This window comes from Beta vulgaris, chromosome 1 (genome assembly GCF_026745355.1).
Source record: "Beta vulgaris subsp. vulgaris cultivar EL10 chromosome 1, EL10.2, whole genome shotgun sequence".
NCBI lineage: Eukaryota > Viridiplantae > Streptophyta > Magnoliopsida > Caryophyllales > Amaranthaceae > Beta > Beta vulgaris.
The window spans coordinates 28373059-28392279 of record NC_079202.1 but is presented as its reverse complement, the minus strand read 5'-3'; the positions used below and the strand labels follow the sequence as shown (position 1 = coordinate 28392279).

Here is a 19221-nt window from a genome sequence, read left to right as displayed (position 1 = left end):
CCAGTTACAGCAACAAACAAATCGACTTGCATCATAGAATTTTCTAATTGCATTAAATGAAAATACCATATCAATGGACAAACAACCAAATACAACAAGCAAAGAGATTTTCCTTTATACACCAATCTTCACTCCGAGCAACGAAATGATGACAGTAAAGCAAAAAAAAAATTAATGACACTCACACTCAACCGGGGAAATAAATGAACAATCTCATCCCCGAGAAACAGAACCCTAACCCTCGCTCAGGCTTTGTACTTGAATCCCGAAAATTGAAGCCACCTAATCCATATTGAAGGTGAATTAGCTAAATTAATGATTAAAAACTGGAATATTACTCCAAATCTAGGCTTATAGCCCAGCCATTTCTCATAAAGGCCATTAACAGCACTATTACTAGCTTCAACCCTAGGGTGATTCTGAAAGAAGAGAGAGAGCCAATTAACTAGAAAGTTGGGCAACCACAACACCACAATTAAGACTAATAACAAAGATTTCTTGTAAAAATTGCATTTTGAGAAGTGATTTTGAGCAGAGAAAGCACGAAATTGATTTGGGGATTTTTGCTTTAGAGCTAGGGTTTCAAAGGGTTTGGGTTATTGAGAGCTTTTTCCTATTTTTTCTCTCTTACTTTATCTCTCTTCATATTTTGTGATTTGATTTGGTCAAACCAATGTAACAATATAAGTACAACTCCTATGGAGTTGTTTAATTGACTCAATAAAATTATTCACAAAAGAAACCAATTGAAAACTAACAAGTGAGATAAGTTAATTAACATAATTTAATGAAAATGTATATTGTAAATTTAAATCATTTGAAATAACAAAATGCAAATATGAGAGTTTTTTGAATCAATAATAAAAGAACAAATCACAAGTAAGAATCATAGTGCTTTGTAATTTGTTGGTAATTATATGATAAACCCTAGTCAGTATACGATAATTTTCATAGGATTGGATGGTGGCTTTGCTAATTTCCTTAAAAGCTAAAATTACTGATGAATGAAAGGAGTATTGATAAGTTATATAGTGAATAATTATTATATTACAAATTATCAGTACCATGCTGGTGGTAGAATTTGGTTCATTTGGAATCCTACTTTGTTTGTTGTTTCCAGTACATATACTGGGGATCAAGTCATTCATTGTGAGGTTCTTCATAAACATACTGGTAAACAATTGGCTATTTCAATGGTGTATGGGTTAAATGATGCTGAGGAGAGAGGTAGACTTTGGATGGATTTGATGCATATCAGTAAGCACATCAAAGGAGCTTGGCTAGTCTTAGGGGACTTTAATAATGTTTTGAATTTGGGAGAGAGAATTGGGTCTCAAGTTACTTTGGAGGAGGTTGCTGGGTTCAGAAACTGTGTAGAATGTGCCTATTGCAGGAGCATCCTTCCAGTGGTCCTTTCTTCACCTGGTCAAACAAGCAGGATGGAGAGAGCAGGGTATTCTCGAGAATTGATAGAGTACTAGCAAATGCAGAATGGTTTGAAGTGTTTAGAGCTGCTAATGCAATTATTATCCCTGAGGGTATCTCAGATCACTGCTCTATGGTAATCAGATTAGATGCAACAGTGACTCGCAAAGCTTCTCAGTTTAAAAATTGCAATATGTGGTCTGATGATGAGGAGTTCCTGAGAATTGTGGATGATAGTTGGCAAGATAACGTGCAGGGAGTGGCAATGTAAGGTGGTTAAAAAATTGAAGAGGCTGAAACCACATCATGCTAAGTTTGCAAATATTGAGAAAGAGGCCCAGGTGGCTCTTACTAGGTTGACTGATATCCAACAGGCCATCTACTCTCAACCTTTGGATGCTGATCTGCATAGTCAAGAGAAAGTGGCTAGACTGGAGTATGATAGAATGACAAAGGCTAGGATTAGTCTCTTGAAGCAGAAGGTGAAGAATAATTGGATAAAAGGGGGAGATGAAAATTCAGCTTATTTTCATGCATGTTTGAGAAAGAGAAGACAGCAAAATCATGTATATAGGATAAAGGATTCATCTGGAAGTTGGAAAGAAAAGCCAGATGATATTGAAGCCTCTTTCCTTAACTATTATGAACAATTATTAGGCTTTGAAAGTGAAGCTAACAATAGAGTTATTAACTCTATTATTGCTGAAGGTGAAGTAATCAGCAACCAGCAACAACAAGAGTTATGTGCTCCTTTCACTGGTTCTGATGTTAAAGAGGCTCTCTTTGCTATTGATGAAGGGAAAGCAGCAGGGCCTGATGGCTACTCAAGTGGATTCTTCAAAAAAAGCTGGCCTTGTGTGGGACAAGAGATTATGGATGTTGTCCTTGACTTTTTTCAGACTGGTAAACTACTCAAACAGATTAATGCAACTACACTTTACTTAATCCCTAAAGTAGATCAACCTGAAGATGTGAGTCAATTTCGACCCATAGCATGTTGCAATGTTCTGTATAAGGTAATTTCTAAAATGCTATGCTCAAGATTGAAGCTGGTATTACCAGGTATAGTGGACCAAGCTCAAAGTGCTTTTATTGCTAATAGAAGTATCATGCATAATATCTTGATTTGCCAAGATATCTTGAGCCACTATAAAAGGAAAAGTGAACCTCCTAGATGCACATTGAAGATAGATCTCAAGAAGGCCTATGATTCTGTAAGCTGGTCCTTCTTAGGTGAGCTTCTCACCAAGTTGAAGTTCCCTGAGACTTTCAGAAGATGGATCATGACTTGTGTCACTAGCCCTTCATAATTCCATTAGTATAAATGGTGGTTTGTGTGGGTTTTTTAAAGGCAAGAAGGGGTTGAGACAAGGGGATCCACTATCTCCTCTTTTGTTTGTGGTGATTATGGAGTACTACACTAGAATTATGAAGAAGATGAGCAATAAATCTGGATTTGGGTATCATGTTAGATGCAAAACTCTCAAGCTTACCCACCTTATTTTTGCTGACGATTTAATGCTGTTTTGCAAAGGAGAGGTTAAATCTGTTGTGCTGATGATGAGGGCTCTTAACTCTTTTTCTCAAGCTTCTGGATTGAAAGCTAGTCATGAAAAGTCAGCCATCTACTTTGGGAACATCACTGAAGAAGTTCAAACAAGGCTTCTGCAAGTAACTCGGTTTAAGAAGGGCAGATTTCCCTTCAGATATCTAGGGGTTCCTATAATCTCTAAAAGAATAACTACTGCTGACTGTGATATCCTGGTTGATAGTATACTGCATAGGTTACCCTGCTGGACATCTAGGCACTTATCCTATGCTGGCAGGAATGTGTTGGTGAATATAATGCTACTTAGCCTCCACATTTACTGGGCTCAAGTATTTATAATTCCAAAAGGGGTGATGCAGAAGATTATGCAGCTTTGTAGAGCTTTCTTGTGGGAGGGTAAGGCCTATCTTACTAAGGCTCCTCTTGTTAGCTGGGACTGGGTCTGTAGACCTAAGAAAAGTGGTGGGTTGGGTATTAGGGACTGTAAGTTGTGGAATATGGCAGCAATTGGAAAGTACACCTGGCAAATTGCTCAAAAGGAGGACACTTTGTGGATTAAATGGGTTCATTGTATATATATTAAAAATGAGAATTGGTGGACTTATGTGGCTCCCTCATCTGCTAGCTGGTCTTGGAAAGTAATCTGCAAGATGAAGGATAAATCGAAAGCTGCTTATCATAATAATCTTTGGATGGATGGCAACAAAGATTATACTGTTAAGCAAGGTTATAATTGGCTCAGGGGAGATCAAGACACTGTAAGGTGGAAGCATTGGGTATGGAATCCAATCAACATCCCTAAACACTCATTCATAGCATGGCTAACTATGTTGGGAAGGCTAAGAACACGAGAAGAACTGCAACAAGTTGGAGTTTGTCAAGATGCTTCTTGTCTCCTATGTCAGCAGGGGCACGATTCATGCTCTCACTTATTTTTTCAATGCCAATTCAGTCAAGAAGTGTGTAGGGGGATTATGAACTGGCTACACCTGAGGATGTCTGCACAAGAAAGTATCTATAGTCACTGGAGGAAATGGGGGAGGAAATTCAGAAGCAAAGTTCAACAACAAGTAGCTTATGCTTGTTTAGCTGCTACTGTGTACCATATTTGGAGAGCCAGAAATCACTCATTATGGGAAGCTGCTGTCTTGAGACCTGATGTGGTAATCAAGAAAATTAGCTAGATAATTGTATTAGAGTGAAGAGCAAGCTTAGTCACAGATGGAAGGACAGTGATCAATTGTGGTTTGCTGAACTAGCTAGTTAACTTTTATGTTTGCTGTTGTAGGTGTAAGTTTACCATAGTTGTACTGGTAACTCTTGGGAGTTTCTTTGTATGCTGTAGGGTTTGGGTTATGCTGGGCGTGTCTTTGTTGTGTTGTTTTCTGTTTGCTTGCTGCTGGTTTGCAATTGCTATTTGGTAATAATACTTCTTACATTTTTACCAAAAATTATTATATTACTAGGTAATACCTGAGCCATGCTAGATTTTTAAAATTGATGTATATTTATATAAGAAAATAGGAAACTAAAACATTATGAACTCCCTCGGAATTGTCGACCAAGCAAACTTAAAATAAAAACAAAACCTATATATTCTAACTGTTATTTGTAGCTTGAAATCTTGTGAATGGAATAAGGCTGGCTTTGCATGTACATATCTCTCAATCTATAAAAGGTTTTGATGTGATTCAAAAGCTTTCCAACGGTAGGTCATATGCCCAATTTCGCTGAGAAATAAGAACATTACGCCCGTTTTACGAAGAATTGCCGAGAGCATACCGCGACTCGCGGCAACGGCAGCCACCGCACCTTGAAGCTATCATCGCGCCTCACGATTTACGAGATGCGTTTCCGAATTGGATTTTCTTTTTAGGGTTTTGTGCGAAGTATATTCTAGGGTTTTGTGCGGTGTGCATTATGTTGTAAAAGGACCTCTTGGTGTTCACTATTCAACAACAGCTTATGAAACACTTTTAGCCTCTAGAATTTTAGGACTCCTTGTAATTATTCTCTCTGTTTTTCCTCCATTATAGTGAAGAAGCTCGAATCCCCTTCATGTAGACGTAGGTCTATTTTGACTGAACCACGTAAATCCTTGTGTTCTTTTGTTTATCTTCTTTATTGGTTTTCTCATCCTTATTATTTCATTGATTTGTTTCGCATTAATGAAACTACATCACCTTGATTCCTAACAAATTGGTATCAAGAGCCTTGTTGTTTAAGATCTTAGGTGTTTATAGAACGAGTTTGATTCAATTATATAAATGAAATTCGATATTGAGAAATTTGATAGGCAAGTAAATTTTGGCCTATGGTAATTGAAGATGAAAGCCATCTTGGTTCAAACTGGTTGTCACAAGGCTCTTGCAGGTGCATCCAAAAGCCTTTGGGTATGATGGATGATCAGTGGGAGGAGATCGATTTGAAGGATCTTTAGGCAAATCAATTATGTCTCTCTAATTTTGTCTTGAGAGAGGTTGCCAAGGAGACGACTTTTGTGGGTTTGTGGTTGTAGTTGGAGTCACTTTATATGATAAAGAGCGTGACCAACCGTCTACTACTCAAATCTAGACTTCATGATCTCAATCTAGAAGAAGGTAAACAACTTGAGTCACTTTAGATGATTCTTCTCTATTATTATGGATTCGCAGAACATCGATGTTGAGATCAATGATGGGCATATGGCTATTAGGTTGTTGTGCTCTTTACCGCCTTCGTATAAGCATTTTCGAGATACTTTATTGTATGGTAGAGATGATTTGATTTTGCAGGATGTTAAGGATGTCGTAACTCAGAGAGATTTAATTGACAATAAGTTGGTTAATAAATCTAGTAATTTTGCTTAAACTAATGCTTTGGTTGCTCATGGTGGAAAGAATTCTAGCAAGAACGAAATCTGTAACTATTATCATGTGAAGGGTCATATCAAAGCTTAATGTTGGAAGTTAAAGAGGAAGAATGGAGAAAAGTCCAATGAGGACCAATCCGCAAATATTGCCAACAATGTTCCTAATGATGATCTTGCACTTTAGGGTTACCGGTTTTGAGGCTGCGGTTTCTACGATCTCTTCATGATTGGTGCCCTTTTGAGATCTCTTGGTGAAACGAGAAATCGTGGATTTTTCTATGGAGTCTATGATAGATTGTTTTTGAGTTTGTAATAAAGTAGCAATCTTGGTCATGCATTAGATTTTATTCTAGTTATGCTATTTCCTATCTCAAATTTGGTACTTTTGTGTTTTGTTAAGTACAATTGCAATTTAGAAATTATTGATGTCATTTGGTCTTCTAGAATTGCTTGAGTTTATTGTTGAGATGAAGAAGTGTTTGAAGAGAGTTTGGTCAATTTAAATAAGCATGCTTGGGCTTGGTGACTTTATACTCTCAATTCAGGCCATGTGATGGTTTCGCATACGGAGTTTTGTGTGCGAAGACGCATCGGTACACAATTTATAGAAGATATTCGTTCTTGATTGCTTAAAGTGAGTAGGCTTATGTAATTTTACTTCTTGGTTTTCAGTTCAAGGTGGAGTTATCTTGTTTGATCGGTTTCAAGTCAGGTGGAGATTTGTTATTTGTCACTTAGCTTGGAATCTTGTGAATGGCATAAGGCTGACTTTGAATGCACATATCTCTCAATCTTCAAATGCTTTTGATGTGATTCAAATTGGAAGTGATATCTTGTTTCAAGAGCTTTCCAATGATAAGTCATATGCCAAATTTCGTTGAGAAACGAGAAAGTTGAGCCCGTTTTACGAAGAACTACCGAGAGCATACCGCGACTCGCGACAGCCACCGCGTCTCGCGATTTGCGAGATGCATTTCCGAATTGGATTTTCTTTTTAGGATTTTGTGCCAAATATATTCTAGGGTTTTTGTGCGAGGCTCCTTATGTCAAAAAAAAGACCTCTTGGTGTTCATTATTTAACAAGTTATGAAACACTTTTAGCATCTAGAATGTTAGGACTCCTTGTGATTATTCTCTCTGTTTTTTCTCCATCATAGGTGAAGAAGCTCAAATCTCCCACAAATAGACATGGGTCTATTTTGATCAAATCACATAAATCTTTATGTTCTTTTGTTTATCTTCTTTATTGCTTTTCTCATCCTTATTATTTCATTGATTTTATTCAACATTAATCAAATTACAACACCCTAACTTGTAACACTAACTTTAACATGCAAGCAACAAGGTTTTGGGTGGCATGACTGACTACACAATAACATAGGGACGTGTAAAGTACTACGAAATCGACTATTGCAGAACTAGCAACACCCAACATATAAAACCCTCACTTTACAAAGTAAGGTAAAAGTTTAAAACCATGTTGAAACAAAAGAAAGCAACTTAAATGAAAACTAACGAAACAAGTGTCACAAAGTTCCTGATTCTAAAGTGTGCATCGAACTGTAGTCTGTAGATGAGGGGAACAACTTAATACATAAACAAAACGTACATCATCGGAAGTCAAGTTCCAAACCCGTATCATGGATTCATGGTTTCATTCTTAATTCTAAAGCCACACACAAACTAAATGCCACCTAATGAACTTGAACATATAGTTTTCAGCATAGACAAACATCAATCATGAACAGAGTGTGAGGGAAAGATTGCCTCAGGTAACCAAAATTGGCGTTCTGTGGAATACTATGAGTCCATGATCTCAAAACGTAAAAGAAAGGAAAGAGTGCTACCAAAATTTGATGAGTAACCAGACAGTTGCTCAAAAAATTTACCTTTTTTCCTATATATAATTGTAGTTGATTCACATATATCTCTATGAATGCTGACAAGTATTACAAAGAATTGGATAGCTCTCAAGCATCTCAAAACCTGATTGACCTCCTTGGAAGCGTAAGTTAATGTTACAAAGAATCGGATAGCATCCTTTTCCACGCACGGTCTTGGAGATGCTAAGATAAGGATCCATTTAGTGCACGCACCATAACAATTTATGGCCCTCCCATCAAATTATTTGGCTTAGAGAAGTCCATGGAGCTCATCTGAGCATCTGCTGTAGTTGAATGACTTGCTGTTGCTGTTCTGGAGGTAGTGAACTCAGTTGTTCAGGTGTTAGGTTGAGCACTTGCTGCAACAAGGCAGACTCCACATCAGGTGGAAGCTGCAACTCCAGAATGTTATGATGTTAATAAATAATCTTCACAAGGCTTAATGGATTTTAAAGTAGTTGATGCACCAAAATCCTTGAAACTATTCAACATAGAGCATTCAAGGACAAGAATACATATATATATATATATATATATATATATATATATAGAAGTGAGTTCATATGAGAATGCACACTTACATGAGAAATGAGAATGAAGTTTACGTGATATAACTCTTATGAATAAGTGATGTAACTCCAATGAAAAAGTGATGTAACTCTAAAAAAAGAATATTAGAAAAGAAAATTCCAAAAAAAAAAAAAATTGGGCTCAAATTTTTTTAGGGAGGTATGACTCTAATGAACAAGTGTTGTTACTCTAATCCAATTGTGTGATCGAGATTCATTCTCATTTCTCATGTAAGAAGCATTCTCATGTGATCTTGCCCATATATATATATATATATATATATAATTATATATATATATATATATATATATATATATATATATATATATTATAATTCTACTCGAACAACATTGCTTATCACAAGTGAATGCAGATTATTGCACAACATGATGTATCATCCCAGTAGGGACAGCACTGATTTTATGTTAGCCACAAATCTCTTATGTAGCTTAGCTTCAAATATGACTACAAAAACTGTATACACAGAATTCAGAAGGTGAAAGGGGCACAAAATATTGGGTGCTCGTATTTATTGTGTAGGTTGCGACTTGCTTCAATTGGAGAGAAATTCTGGGACTTCTCTAAGTCTTCTTTAGTTTCTTTATGGGATCAAGTGATGGAAATAACTTCTCAATATGACTTTCCATGACCTATCCCTTTCTGATTTTCCTACCTTTACATCTGATGGACTTCAGTTCCCCCCCCACCCCCTGAAATTCTTTTACTACTCATTGATGAAGTTTCTTTCCTCATCCATGATCCGCGTTTATTGTGCAACAGGTTTCTATGTAAATGCATAGTGCATATTGGTACCACAGGAATGTTAACCCAAGGACTTTGAAGGATTCTTAACAATGTTTCAGCCCTTGATTCTTCAATCAGTGATTATTACTTCCTATCCCATAATCACTGAGGCAGTAGACTTTTCAAGCATGTAAGGAATGTAACAGAGAGTACCCAATAACACTAAAAATTATTACACACCCTCCATTGCATGAAGAACTACTCACTTACTATAGATACATGCAAGGGGAGAGAGTGTACAAAAAATGGGTTCATCTGCTTTCTTTACCATATTTTAGTGAGAGAGAGTACAAAAACATCAGTCTAAATCCCATTTTAATGTGGTCCGTTGCATGAATGAAGATTCTATAAATCTGGTGGTCATCCACATAAAACATCTGCTTCCATTCTCTTTGATCAAGTGCTACATGCTCCTACAAACAAAATTTTTGTTATCATCTCTTATGGCCATCCATGTCTTCTTCAGCCTCCCCCCAACTTCTTCTCAAATAACCCGGAGCCCAACCTTCCACTACCCTTAACTAGTACATTCTCTAGGCGACATCTCACATGCCCAAACCACTATAAATGCTTCTCGCTTATCCTATCCTCAATGTCTGCAACTCCAACCCTTATTCAAAATATCCTCATTCTGAATTCTATCTGTTAATGTATTTCCATGCCTCCATCTCAACATGCAAATCTCTGCTATGCCCATCTTCCCAATTAACACGATCTATCTTTATTACTGATATAATGATGGTGGTGTTATACTCTTATAGTTGTATAGATTTATTATAAAATGAGGAAGATAGAAGGCATGTAGAGAGAGTGTGCAGGCCAAGGAGTAACATATTACATATCTTTTGCCATAATAGAAATAAAAGCAAAGTGAGTACTTGTACATGGAATGGACAAAGATAAAAAGTGAGTAGTTCTTTGTGGAACGAAGGGAGTAGCTAAGGTACTGAAAGATAACTGAGTTCATATCCCTTAACTAGCAAGGACAAGTCAAAATTAGGATAACCATTCCGGAATTGAGGGAGCCCTAAAAATCCATTCAAAAGATAGATAAAAACTGCAAATCTAGAGTTGAAACAAGTAGAGCATGATGGTTTCCATTCTAGTTCCTCTCAAGTCTCAACGTTACAAGTGCTGGATTGCATGAATAATAATTTCACAAACAAAAACATGTAAGCAGTGCATGTCTGCAGCTCCAATTTCAACTAGAATCACGTCTGCAAGTAACTCATAGAAAAAGTTGAGTGAAATAAGACGAATCAGTTATTACAGTTGTTGCTATTTGGTTTTATCATTATTATTATTATTGTTATTGTTATTCTCTTTATAACTATTTTTTGTTGTTGTTGATAATAATAATATAATAATTGTCACAATAAATACGTACCTGAAAATCTTGAAACATTATCTTGTGATAATACTCATTACACATTTTGAACCCTTTAAAAAAATATTATTCACTATTGTCACTAGACTAATGACCCAATACCAGAAATTGAATTGAACTATTGTCACAGAGAGATCCAAAAAAAAAAAGGAAGTCAAAATTAACCAAAAAGTACAAATTGTCACATAAAAGAGACAAGCTGCACCATATTAAGCCATTACCTGCAGGGCTTGCTTCTCCATGTTCTGCGCTTCCAGTTTAGAGCTTTGAAAAGCTGCAACAGAGCTACTTGCAGTGACAGTGGCACTTGGTGCAACTAATCCAGCAGATGAGAAGGAAGCACCTTTGTCATTATCCAACTTCCGAAGTTTCGAAGGACGAACCATCAGATCTTGAGAATCTTTTTTATCAGATAACGACGCCAAGTTCGTCAAGGTGTTAGTACCTTTAACCAAGGTCGCATCTCCAACAGTTTGTACACGCATGGGAGCATCCTTCCTAATTGCCTCCACGGAAGCTGCGCGAACAGAAGAGACAACCTGATGGAGCAACAAGTATTAACCAAATAATTCCGAGAAATATTAATAAAGTTGCTGCTACTTAATGTATCAGAAAAAATATGGCTCGTCTTTCCATGCCACTGCACATTATTCTCATGCTCTACTAAGTATACAATACTCCAGGTTTCTCTAATGTTGCCCACTTCTTCAACTGTTTTTTCATCCATGGAACAATGAGAAGATATCAAGAACTCTCTTGAGTCTTACCTGATATCCAGGATCTGATGACACAGGGTGGCTTTGAGAGAGAGCCTGAAGATTTGTGTTTTGAGTGGTTGTCATACTAGCATGTCCTGCATGCTGCAATGGTGGACCAGGTCTAAAAGAGGAAGATACCGGTGGTCTTTGCAATCCACCCAGAGGTTGAGGACGTGCAGATAGAAGTGGCTGAGGCCCAGAATGTGCAGGTAGTACACTTTGAGATGGTGTCACCATCTGGTTCAAATTTGGATGCTGAGCTCGCGCTTGTGGATGCAGTGGCAAGGGTGCCAAGAACTGATTATGTGCCAAAGCATTCTGAGACACAGAGGATAATGGAGTAAAAGAGGGCAACCCAGGTAGGGTTTGAACAACAGGGGGTTGACCTTGCATGGTAAGTTGCATAGAAGGTTGGGGAGTTGAAACAGTTGGATTTGGGGCCTGTTGCCTTATATTTGGCATCTGCAACTGAAGGTACCCAGAAAAGTAAGATTATTCTAGCACTTCATAATTGGTAAAAATACTATGATACTTGTACAGCTTGTTTTACATACCATTTGTGGTGTCACCATACCCAACATTATCTGTGCCTGCACCCAATTTCATATAAAAAGAAGTCAGAACATTCTGTACAGAACGCAATCTAGCACTTGATCTTAAGACTTAATAGCAACTAGCAACATATGATAACAGGCACAACTTGCTCTACCAACAAAATACTAGTTACAAGTTCCCAAGAAATGTTAGCAAAACGGACAGGAAACCATAAAAATCAACAAAGAATGTCTACATGGAAAAAAATCTAGAAAACTGGAATACCCAGAAGTACGGAAAGACAATAACATGCAAAGCTAAGATCATTTATGTTCCTATCCTATTGGTGAAATGCTGAATCAAGGCAGCATAGTGAAAGAACTAATATATTATATGACCATATAAACAACAAAAAGTATTGATCCAGTTGTTCTCAAAAGCTCCAAAATTTTAAATCAACCAATGCACATAATTTTAAAGAAAGCCAAGATAGTAGAACCATAAAGTGCCAATACGTTTGCCAGGTTAAGATCAAAATTATTTTGGCAGACCCGAGAAAGAAAACAAGGGACAAATTGAAATAAAGAGCAAGAAATTTCTTCAATGGCTGTTGGTTACTCCTCCCCCCCCCCCCCCCCTCGTCCCCCCCTCCCTCCACCTCCCTTCTTTCTCTTTATAAGAGGGGGTGGCTGGCTAGATTTATGTAAGACTTGGAAGTACTATGCAACTTATCCTTATTTTATTTCTCCTCTGACTTCTTGACTTCAGTGGCCCCACTTTCTGATAACTTTTCCCTAAAAGTTACTTTGAGAATGTTATAAAAAATAGCTTCCAGAGTTCAAGTAAATAGTTTGCATAGAGTTTCAGGTTCCATACCCATTCCACATACCTGATCAGTGATCACATCCCTTTTCTTCTATTACCTCCTTAATACATTACCCCCAATCCATGCATGCCCTCATGTTATCAAGTTGCAAATTTACGCAGTCAATACCTTATCACATTTACCACCACCTATCCACCTTCTTTGCTTTATTTTTTCCTTCTACTACTCCCTTTATATATTACCCCCAATCCAAGCATACCCTGATAGTATCAAGGTGCAAAACCTATCACCAGACACCTCAAATCCGCAACACTTTTGAAACACAAATCATATCATAGATCTAAGTGAATTAGTGATTAAATCATCAGCAGCTTGCTCCAAATTGACATATTTGCTTCTCCAGCATCTAAAGCTAGAAGATACAATTATGCCCTCAACTTCCATGTTTCTACACATATGATAGCCATGGGATATAACTAGCTAGCATGATACCATACACAAAAACATATAGTATAAACCAGATGCCACACCGAGCAAGAAAGGACGAACTAAAGGCATTTTACCAATCAATGGACGTAGCTCAGAGTTGAAGAGAACCTGGAAAAGAACTTTTGGAAGTTGTGGGCTCACAAGCAAAAGTTGACGTGCGAGATCCTTATTTTGCATAGAAAGCACCTATTAACAGATTGAAAGTGGATAGATGAAATATACGGAATCATTCTTCAGAAACAGCTCTTTTGTAACTGTAATGAACTGATAATTGGGGGAGGGTATTTTAGGCAGTTGCATTACAATTCAGTTACAAGTAACTTCAGGAAGAAGCCAAAGGTGTTAGTTAAGGGGAAATGGCTAAAAATGGAGAACATTATAGGAAAAAGAGGCATCTGGAAAATTGTAGAGGGTTTAGTAGTTTTGTTTTGGGAGAGAAACAAGCCTCTCGAAAGCTTGTTACTATCTTTATTTTTCTGACAATTTCCAGATTATCAATCAAATATCAGTCTTATTCCTTAATCGTCTTCTTTTATCTACCTTAGTGATGCTAGTTCATTACAGTAGCATTTACCTTCATTTCATGTATAACTTGGTTCAGCTGACTCCTGGACATTTTGGCTAGATGATGCGTTAAAGGGTCACTGCCAACTAATGACTGATTCTGCACACCATTTTGATTTATCTGACCAGTCTGAGGACCACCGAGAGCTCCTGCCATGACAGAAGCAGCAGTCATAGCTATTGGGAGGCCAATTGGCTGATGGAATGTTGCGTCTCCAATGACAGCCGGGCCACCTACCTGCTTTTGAGCATCTGTTTACACAGAGACTCCATTAGGATGCCAATGACATGTCTACGCCTCCGTAAAAAGACAAAAATTTACCTCTAAAGCTAAAACAGATGAGAAAGAAATTACACTAACCAGCACTTGTAGCCAATCCTGGCCCACCCCGACCCTGCTTTAGATAAAAAAAACGGAGCAATTTTAATGCTTATAATCAGACAAAAAATCTCGTCCCTCCTTTTCGCCAAGAAGAAAACATTCACTACCAGAGAAAAGGAGGCTGAGCACAAGATGTATCGAATAAAAATATATTATCAGAAGATTCAAAAGGAATCAATCTGTATGAGGAAAATCCTTCTTAAGTCAACACTGCTAATACACGATACCCAACTTCTAATTTCTGAGCTGCTAATACCAGTTCTACAGTTACTATAACATTACAAGGAAAAATAATGGTTAACGTGCCGTTCGGGGCAACAGTTACTATGTCCAGGTAGTTTCTTCTAAGGGATGAATGTCACGCAACGCAGCTCAGCGTGAATTTTTAAGAAAAGAATCACATTTAAGGAGTTTTTAAAAAACAAATTCTAGTTTACGAAGTATTCTTTCAGCGTAAGATGACCAAACCTATCATATGATTGGATTATATATTTGGTGAATGTATATTTACTTAAAAGTATATCGGCCATCCTATTATGAATATAAAAGACATGACTCGTTTACATAACCCAACTTGAAAGCCCACGTCAGTTTCATGTCCCTTTGTTTGTGTCTACTCGTTTTTATGTTGCAATGTATGGTTTCCCTTTCTCTCTTTTCGGCCAATTGGACAAGGAAAAGGAAAAAAGAACGTCATAATACGGACATGGCAAGAAGAACGTATGCAACGCCATTTCGTACAACGGCAAGTTCAAAAGTCGTACGTAATATAATGGTAGATTTTAATACCATTTGTTTCATTTCTTAGCTAGTTCTTAGGATATACTCCCTCTGTTCTCCTATATTCTACTCAGTTTTCGTTTACAATCGTTTTCTAAAGTTCTGCCAAGTTTTGCTTTATTTCTTGTTTGGAAAACTTTTTTCCTCTTTTACCCTCCAACACCCCCACAATATCAGACCCACTTCTACTCTTTCTCCTCAAAAATAATTAAGAGACATATTGGGTGGTCCCTTTTTCCAACTTTTCTTGGTAATTGGAGCTATAGTAAGTGGGTTAACTTTGGAAAACGGAGGGAATTCGCCCTAATGAAACAACTAGCTTTGAATACCATGTCTCCAAGAAAGCTTGAAATAATTGGGATTCTTAAATTAGCCAAAGGATGATGTCTATTTGGATTTTGTACTTTGTGATTCTCTGATTTCCAAGCCTGCAAAGGTTGAGCTCCTAATGTCTTCTCTTCATTAAGGAATTTACTCTCACTCCAACCCCAAAACCAATATGAATAAAAGAAACTCACATGTCACTAGACCTGCCTATATAGGCCTACAAGAGCAAAGATACAGTACTTAGGCCAAATGCATTTAGAATTGTATCTAAGGCAAGTCTTAAGACACAAAGGTGGAGATATGAATCCTATTTCATAATTCATACTAGCTCAATTATCATAATTAATTGACTTTTGTTACCATGATCAAACCAAAATGGTACTAAAAAGTAATGACTATGCATATACAAGATAGAAGTCATGCATTGAACTAAAAGTCATTTGAAGAAAATAATCTACAACACGTCTACTATATACCCTCAGCAAGGAAAAATATATTATCCATTACAGGGGTGAGCCATGCAATCTAGAACAAGTTACCTGTTCACGATTTCTATCAGCACCTTTGTCATTTTCGGCAAAATCTACCCGCAGCTGCCGACCATTAATCTCGTAACCCTGAAGATTACGGCGAGCACTAAGTGCTGTTTCTTCATCCTTATATTCACAAAATCCATAACCTTTTGGCTTTCCTGTTTCACGGTCTATAACCAATCTAAAAAAGAAGGAAATAAATTCATTTAGAACAGCATGAAATTTGATCTTTGAGACCTAAAAGATGCCGAAAGTTTTTCTTTGCAATCTCTTAGAAAGCAAAGAAAAATATAAGGTTCTACACTACATGAGGGCCTTACTAAACCATGCAACAAATGCCCAACATACAATTATTAAAAGGAGGAACCAAAAATTGTCTTAGCTTGACTCTGATGAAACAAGAATTCTGTTGTCTCTTAGCCTCAAACATAGCAACTTTATTCTCAAGTCAAAACAATACCAGAAGACAAATGACTTTAACTTACAAATACATAATAAACCAAAGTGTAGGTTCAACAAGCACAACAACAAAATACAACAGACGCAAACAGAAATCGATAAACCAAAAAAGTTTAAAGATCTATACCTAAGTGCATTTAACTATGATCAACCCATCAAATGAAGAAACCTTTAGGTTCCAAAACAAGTTCCTTAGTCATGGATCCCGACAACATATGCAACAGCTTCTTCAATCTTACAGCAATCCCAAAAATCTAAATGATTTTCTGTTCATGTTTCCCAGTTCAACCTATTTTACGCCATATATCTATATTGCCAACTAACAAAAACCAGAAATAAGGGGTACACAAGCCAATTTTGCATATCCTAGTCTGCATTTTCCCGTGAAAGTCGTGTATCTAATAATATGGGGATTCCACTGATTCATAATTGTTATGTCACTTTTATAGAGAGGGCTACCACAAACATGAGAAGTCATCAGAAACAATGCTAATATTGTCAATTAAAGCTATCACCCACGTAAACTGATACCCTTTTCGCTTCGAAAATCAATAAAATATGCCACTTTAAGCTAAGAAACACTCCCTTGATCAGCCCCCTGCCACAAACTACTCGTCACGACATGATTCTCCAGCTAAAGCTAATTTTTTAATCACCAACCTAAGTAATTCAAAAGCTGGAAAATTCTATTTCAAAGAACGGTAAATTCTGGAATTAACAGTACAATCAGCTAGGGTTTTAAAAATACGAAGAAAATTAACAAAAATTGCGATTAACTTAGAAATGACAAACCTGAATGAAACTACGGGGCCAACCTCTTCACAGATTTGAATAAGCTGTTCTTCAGTTGCATCATAAGGTATATTTCCAACTGTTTTATCAAACAAAAATTGAAATAATAATAATTTAATCACCAAATGAAATTGACCAAGATTTGAACAAAAATTAATCTAAAGTGAAGAAGACAAACCAAAAACGCAACGATGTTGTTGGGAAGAGGCCATAAAAAGAAGAAGACTCAATAAGAGGAAGACATGAATGAGCTTGTATGCTTCAATTTGAGCATTCTCTGCATTATATCCAACAATTGCATCTAATGAAATCAAGATATGTTTCTCTCTCGCTCTCTTCGTTTCTCTAGCTTTTATTTTGCAGTTTCAGACAGTAATAGTAGTTAGAGTGCATTGAAATTGAAATTGAAATTGAAATTGAAATTGGGACTAAAACAATCTTTGCCGTTTTACTTTTGCATTATTTACCTACTCTTCTTTAACATGGCTTGATATGTAACGATAGATATAGTTATTTAATAATTATGTAGAGTATTTTTTTTATTCAAAAGAGGCGGCATAAGGCCAAAAACACGAAAAAACAACAATTGCAGCTACTGAAAACAAGAACTTAAACTCTACGGAGTAACCAGACGAGGCACAACAACACCACTGATATCCTCATCTAAGCCTTACTAGAGCTGAAGAAAATAAAATAAAGGGTTGGAGTTGAGTCACTCCATAATTGGCAAGCCAATCTGCTGCTCGATTTCCTTATCAATACACGTGTATTATACGAACCTCCCAATCTGGCATCCTGATTAAATCAAGGTAAGGATTAATAATATGAGTATTTTCACTTCAGCTTCCATCTTGTTGTGGAAGGACTTGCACACTTTTGACTACCAAACACTCAATGCTCAAATCTCTTGCAAGTTCCAATCCATTTGCTAGAGCTAAGAATTCCGCTCTAAGAGAATTACAGACGCCAAGGTTTGAAGACAAAGCAGAGATGAGTATCCCTTTATTGTCCCGAATTATGGCACCACCCCTTGTTGGTCCTGTGATCCCTTAGTCGCGCCATCCATATTAAGCGAATACCAACCTTTTGGGGATACTTCCAAGCAATACCAACCTCTTCTTTTCTCACATTTTTTTGGCCTACTTTGAGCTTTCTATTCCTGTCTGTATGCTTCTTCTCATCTCATTATACCTCACGTGAATGAATTCACCAATGTCATGAGGAATTTCTTGACTCCTACCAAACACGAAACAACTCCTCTACCTCCAAATCCAACACACTGATACACCAAATAAAGTGGCCCAGATTGGATAACCTTCTTCCACTTCTTTATAGCTTAGGTTGTGAGTCACCCACTGTTTGAGCGGTTGCTAGTAAAAAAATCTAAAGTATTTGATGACCCTCCTAGTCTCGCCCAAACCATCTTAGTTGTAGCACAATCACGAATAATCTGTAGAGTTGATTTATCCTTCGCCTCATAAATGAAGCAGCTAGGATCATCCGTTAAGTGTCATCATCATCAAGCATATCATGCTCACTTCGCATAATACTCATAATCTTATGGTGAACTTATCCTTAGGACCATCACGCCAATATAACAAATTCCCTCTAGTAGCATCTTCCTTTAATTCATGAGATTGAATTACTTTCATAGTTTCTTGTGAGAGAAATATACCTCCCACTTCCAACCTTGAACAGGATTCACATCTCTTCAACCGTTGCACCTTCGATTTTTGCATGTATGGGTTGAATTACAAGAGCAGCAAGTGGAGTTTTGATTGCCCACCTATGGTCCCATAATAACTTGTTCTTTCCGTTACTCACCGCAACTTGCATCCCCTCACAAATGACCTTTGCATTATTCGTAATACCCCGTCAAACATTAGACATCCCAACCTTAGGTTCAAACATATCCACATCACACCTCCCACTATAATATGTACTCCTTAAGATTCTTGCCCATACCGCATTTGGCTTTGAAGTAACCTCCAACTCAACTTAGTTAAGAAGGCAACATTTGTAACAACCCCAAATTACTTAGTTTTAAATAAATAATTTAATGAATAATATCTGAGTAATTTAGGAGTATTATCGTCACGTGACTAACACACTTTCGGCAACAACTACTAACTAACTAAATAACCTGCAATGGAAGACTTTAATCATAATAATAACAACTCTTTATTATTAAAAGTAAATATTGTCTCAAACTTAAAATAAATAAAAACCCCTTAATCTAGGTGAATATCCCCTTCCTAGTATGCTCTCATGCACATCCAAATTTCACCTGCAAAACTGTTTACCAAAA

At 37.0% G+C, this 19221-nt stretch overlaps 2 protein-coding genes across 3 annotated transcripts; one reads left to right on the top strand and one right to left on the bottom strand.

Moving 5' to 3' along the window:
• Nucleotides 1–2832: 2832 nt before the first annotated feature.
• On the top strand, nt 2833–5823 carry LOC104884430 (uncharacterized). The gene is made up of 3 exons (XM_010669075.1): nt 2833–4137; nt 4320–4376; nt 5629–5823. The coding sequence occupies exons 1-3, from the start codon at nt 2833–2835 to the stop codon at nt 5821–5823; spliced, it is 1557 nt and encodes a 518-aa protein (XP_010667377.1).
• A 1754-nt stretch (nt 5824–7577) lies between these two features.
• Nucleotides 7578–17360, bottom strand: LOC104884428 (cleavage stimulating factor 64). 2 transcript variants are annotated; one of them, XM_019247599.3, is made up of 10 exons: nt 17092–17360; nt 16914–16992; nt 15669–15843; nt 14002–14038; nt 13651–13892; nt 13185–13262; nt 11782–11817; nt 11237–11695; nt 10691–11008; nt 7578–8100 (listed from the first exon to the last, which is right to left on the bottom strand). In XM_019247599.3, exons 1-10 carry the CDS (start codon nt 17123–17125, stop codon nt 7978–7980), a joined length of 1581 nt encoding a protein of 526 aa, XP_019103144.1. In that variant the 5' UTR covers nt 17126–17360; the 3' UTR covers nt 7578–7977. The 2 variants fall into 2 exon arrangements, with proteins under 2 accessions (XP_019103144.1, XP_010667375.1); XM_010669073.4 differs by having other exon boundaries at nt 14002–14035; nt 17092–17358.
• Nucleotides 17361–19221: the final 1861 nt, after the last annotated feature.

Coding starts and splice junctions, on each gene's coding strand:
- LOC104884430 (XM_010669075.1), top strand. CDS start 2,833: ATGGAGTACTACACTAGAATTATGAAGAAGATGAGCAATAAATCTGGA. Junction 4,138..4,319: donor CTGTCTTGAGACCTGATGTG/GTAATCAAGAAA, acceptor TGTATGCTGTAG/GGTTTGGGTTATGCTGGGCG. Junction 4,377..5,628: donor TTTCTGTTTGCTTGCTGCTG/GTTTGCAATTGC, acceptor ATGGATTCGCAG/AACATCGATGTTGAGATCAA.
- LOC104884428 (XM_019247599.3), bottom strand. CDS start 17,125: ATGGCCTCTTCCCAACAACATCGTTGCGTTTTTG. Junction 13,893..14,001: donor AGGATTGGCTACAAGTGCTG/GTTAGTGTAATT, acceptor CTGTGTAAACAG/ATGCTCAAAAGCAGGTAGGT. Junction 11,696..11,781: donor GTATGGTGACACCACAAATG/GTATGTAAAACA, acceptor GGGTACCTTCAG/TTGCAGATGCCAAATATAAG.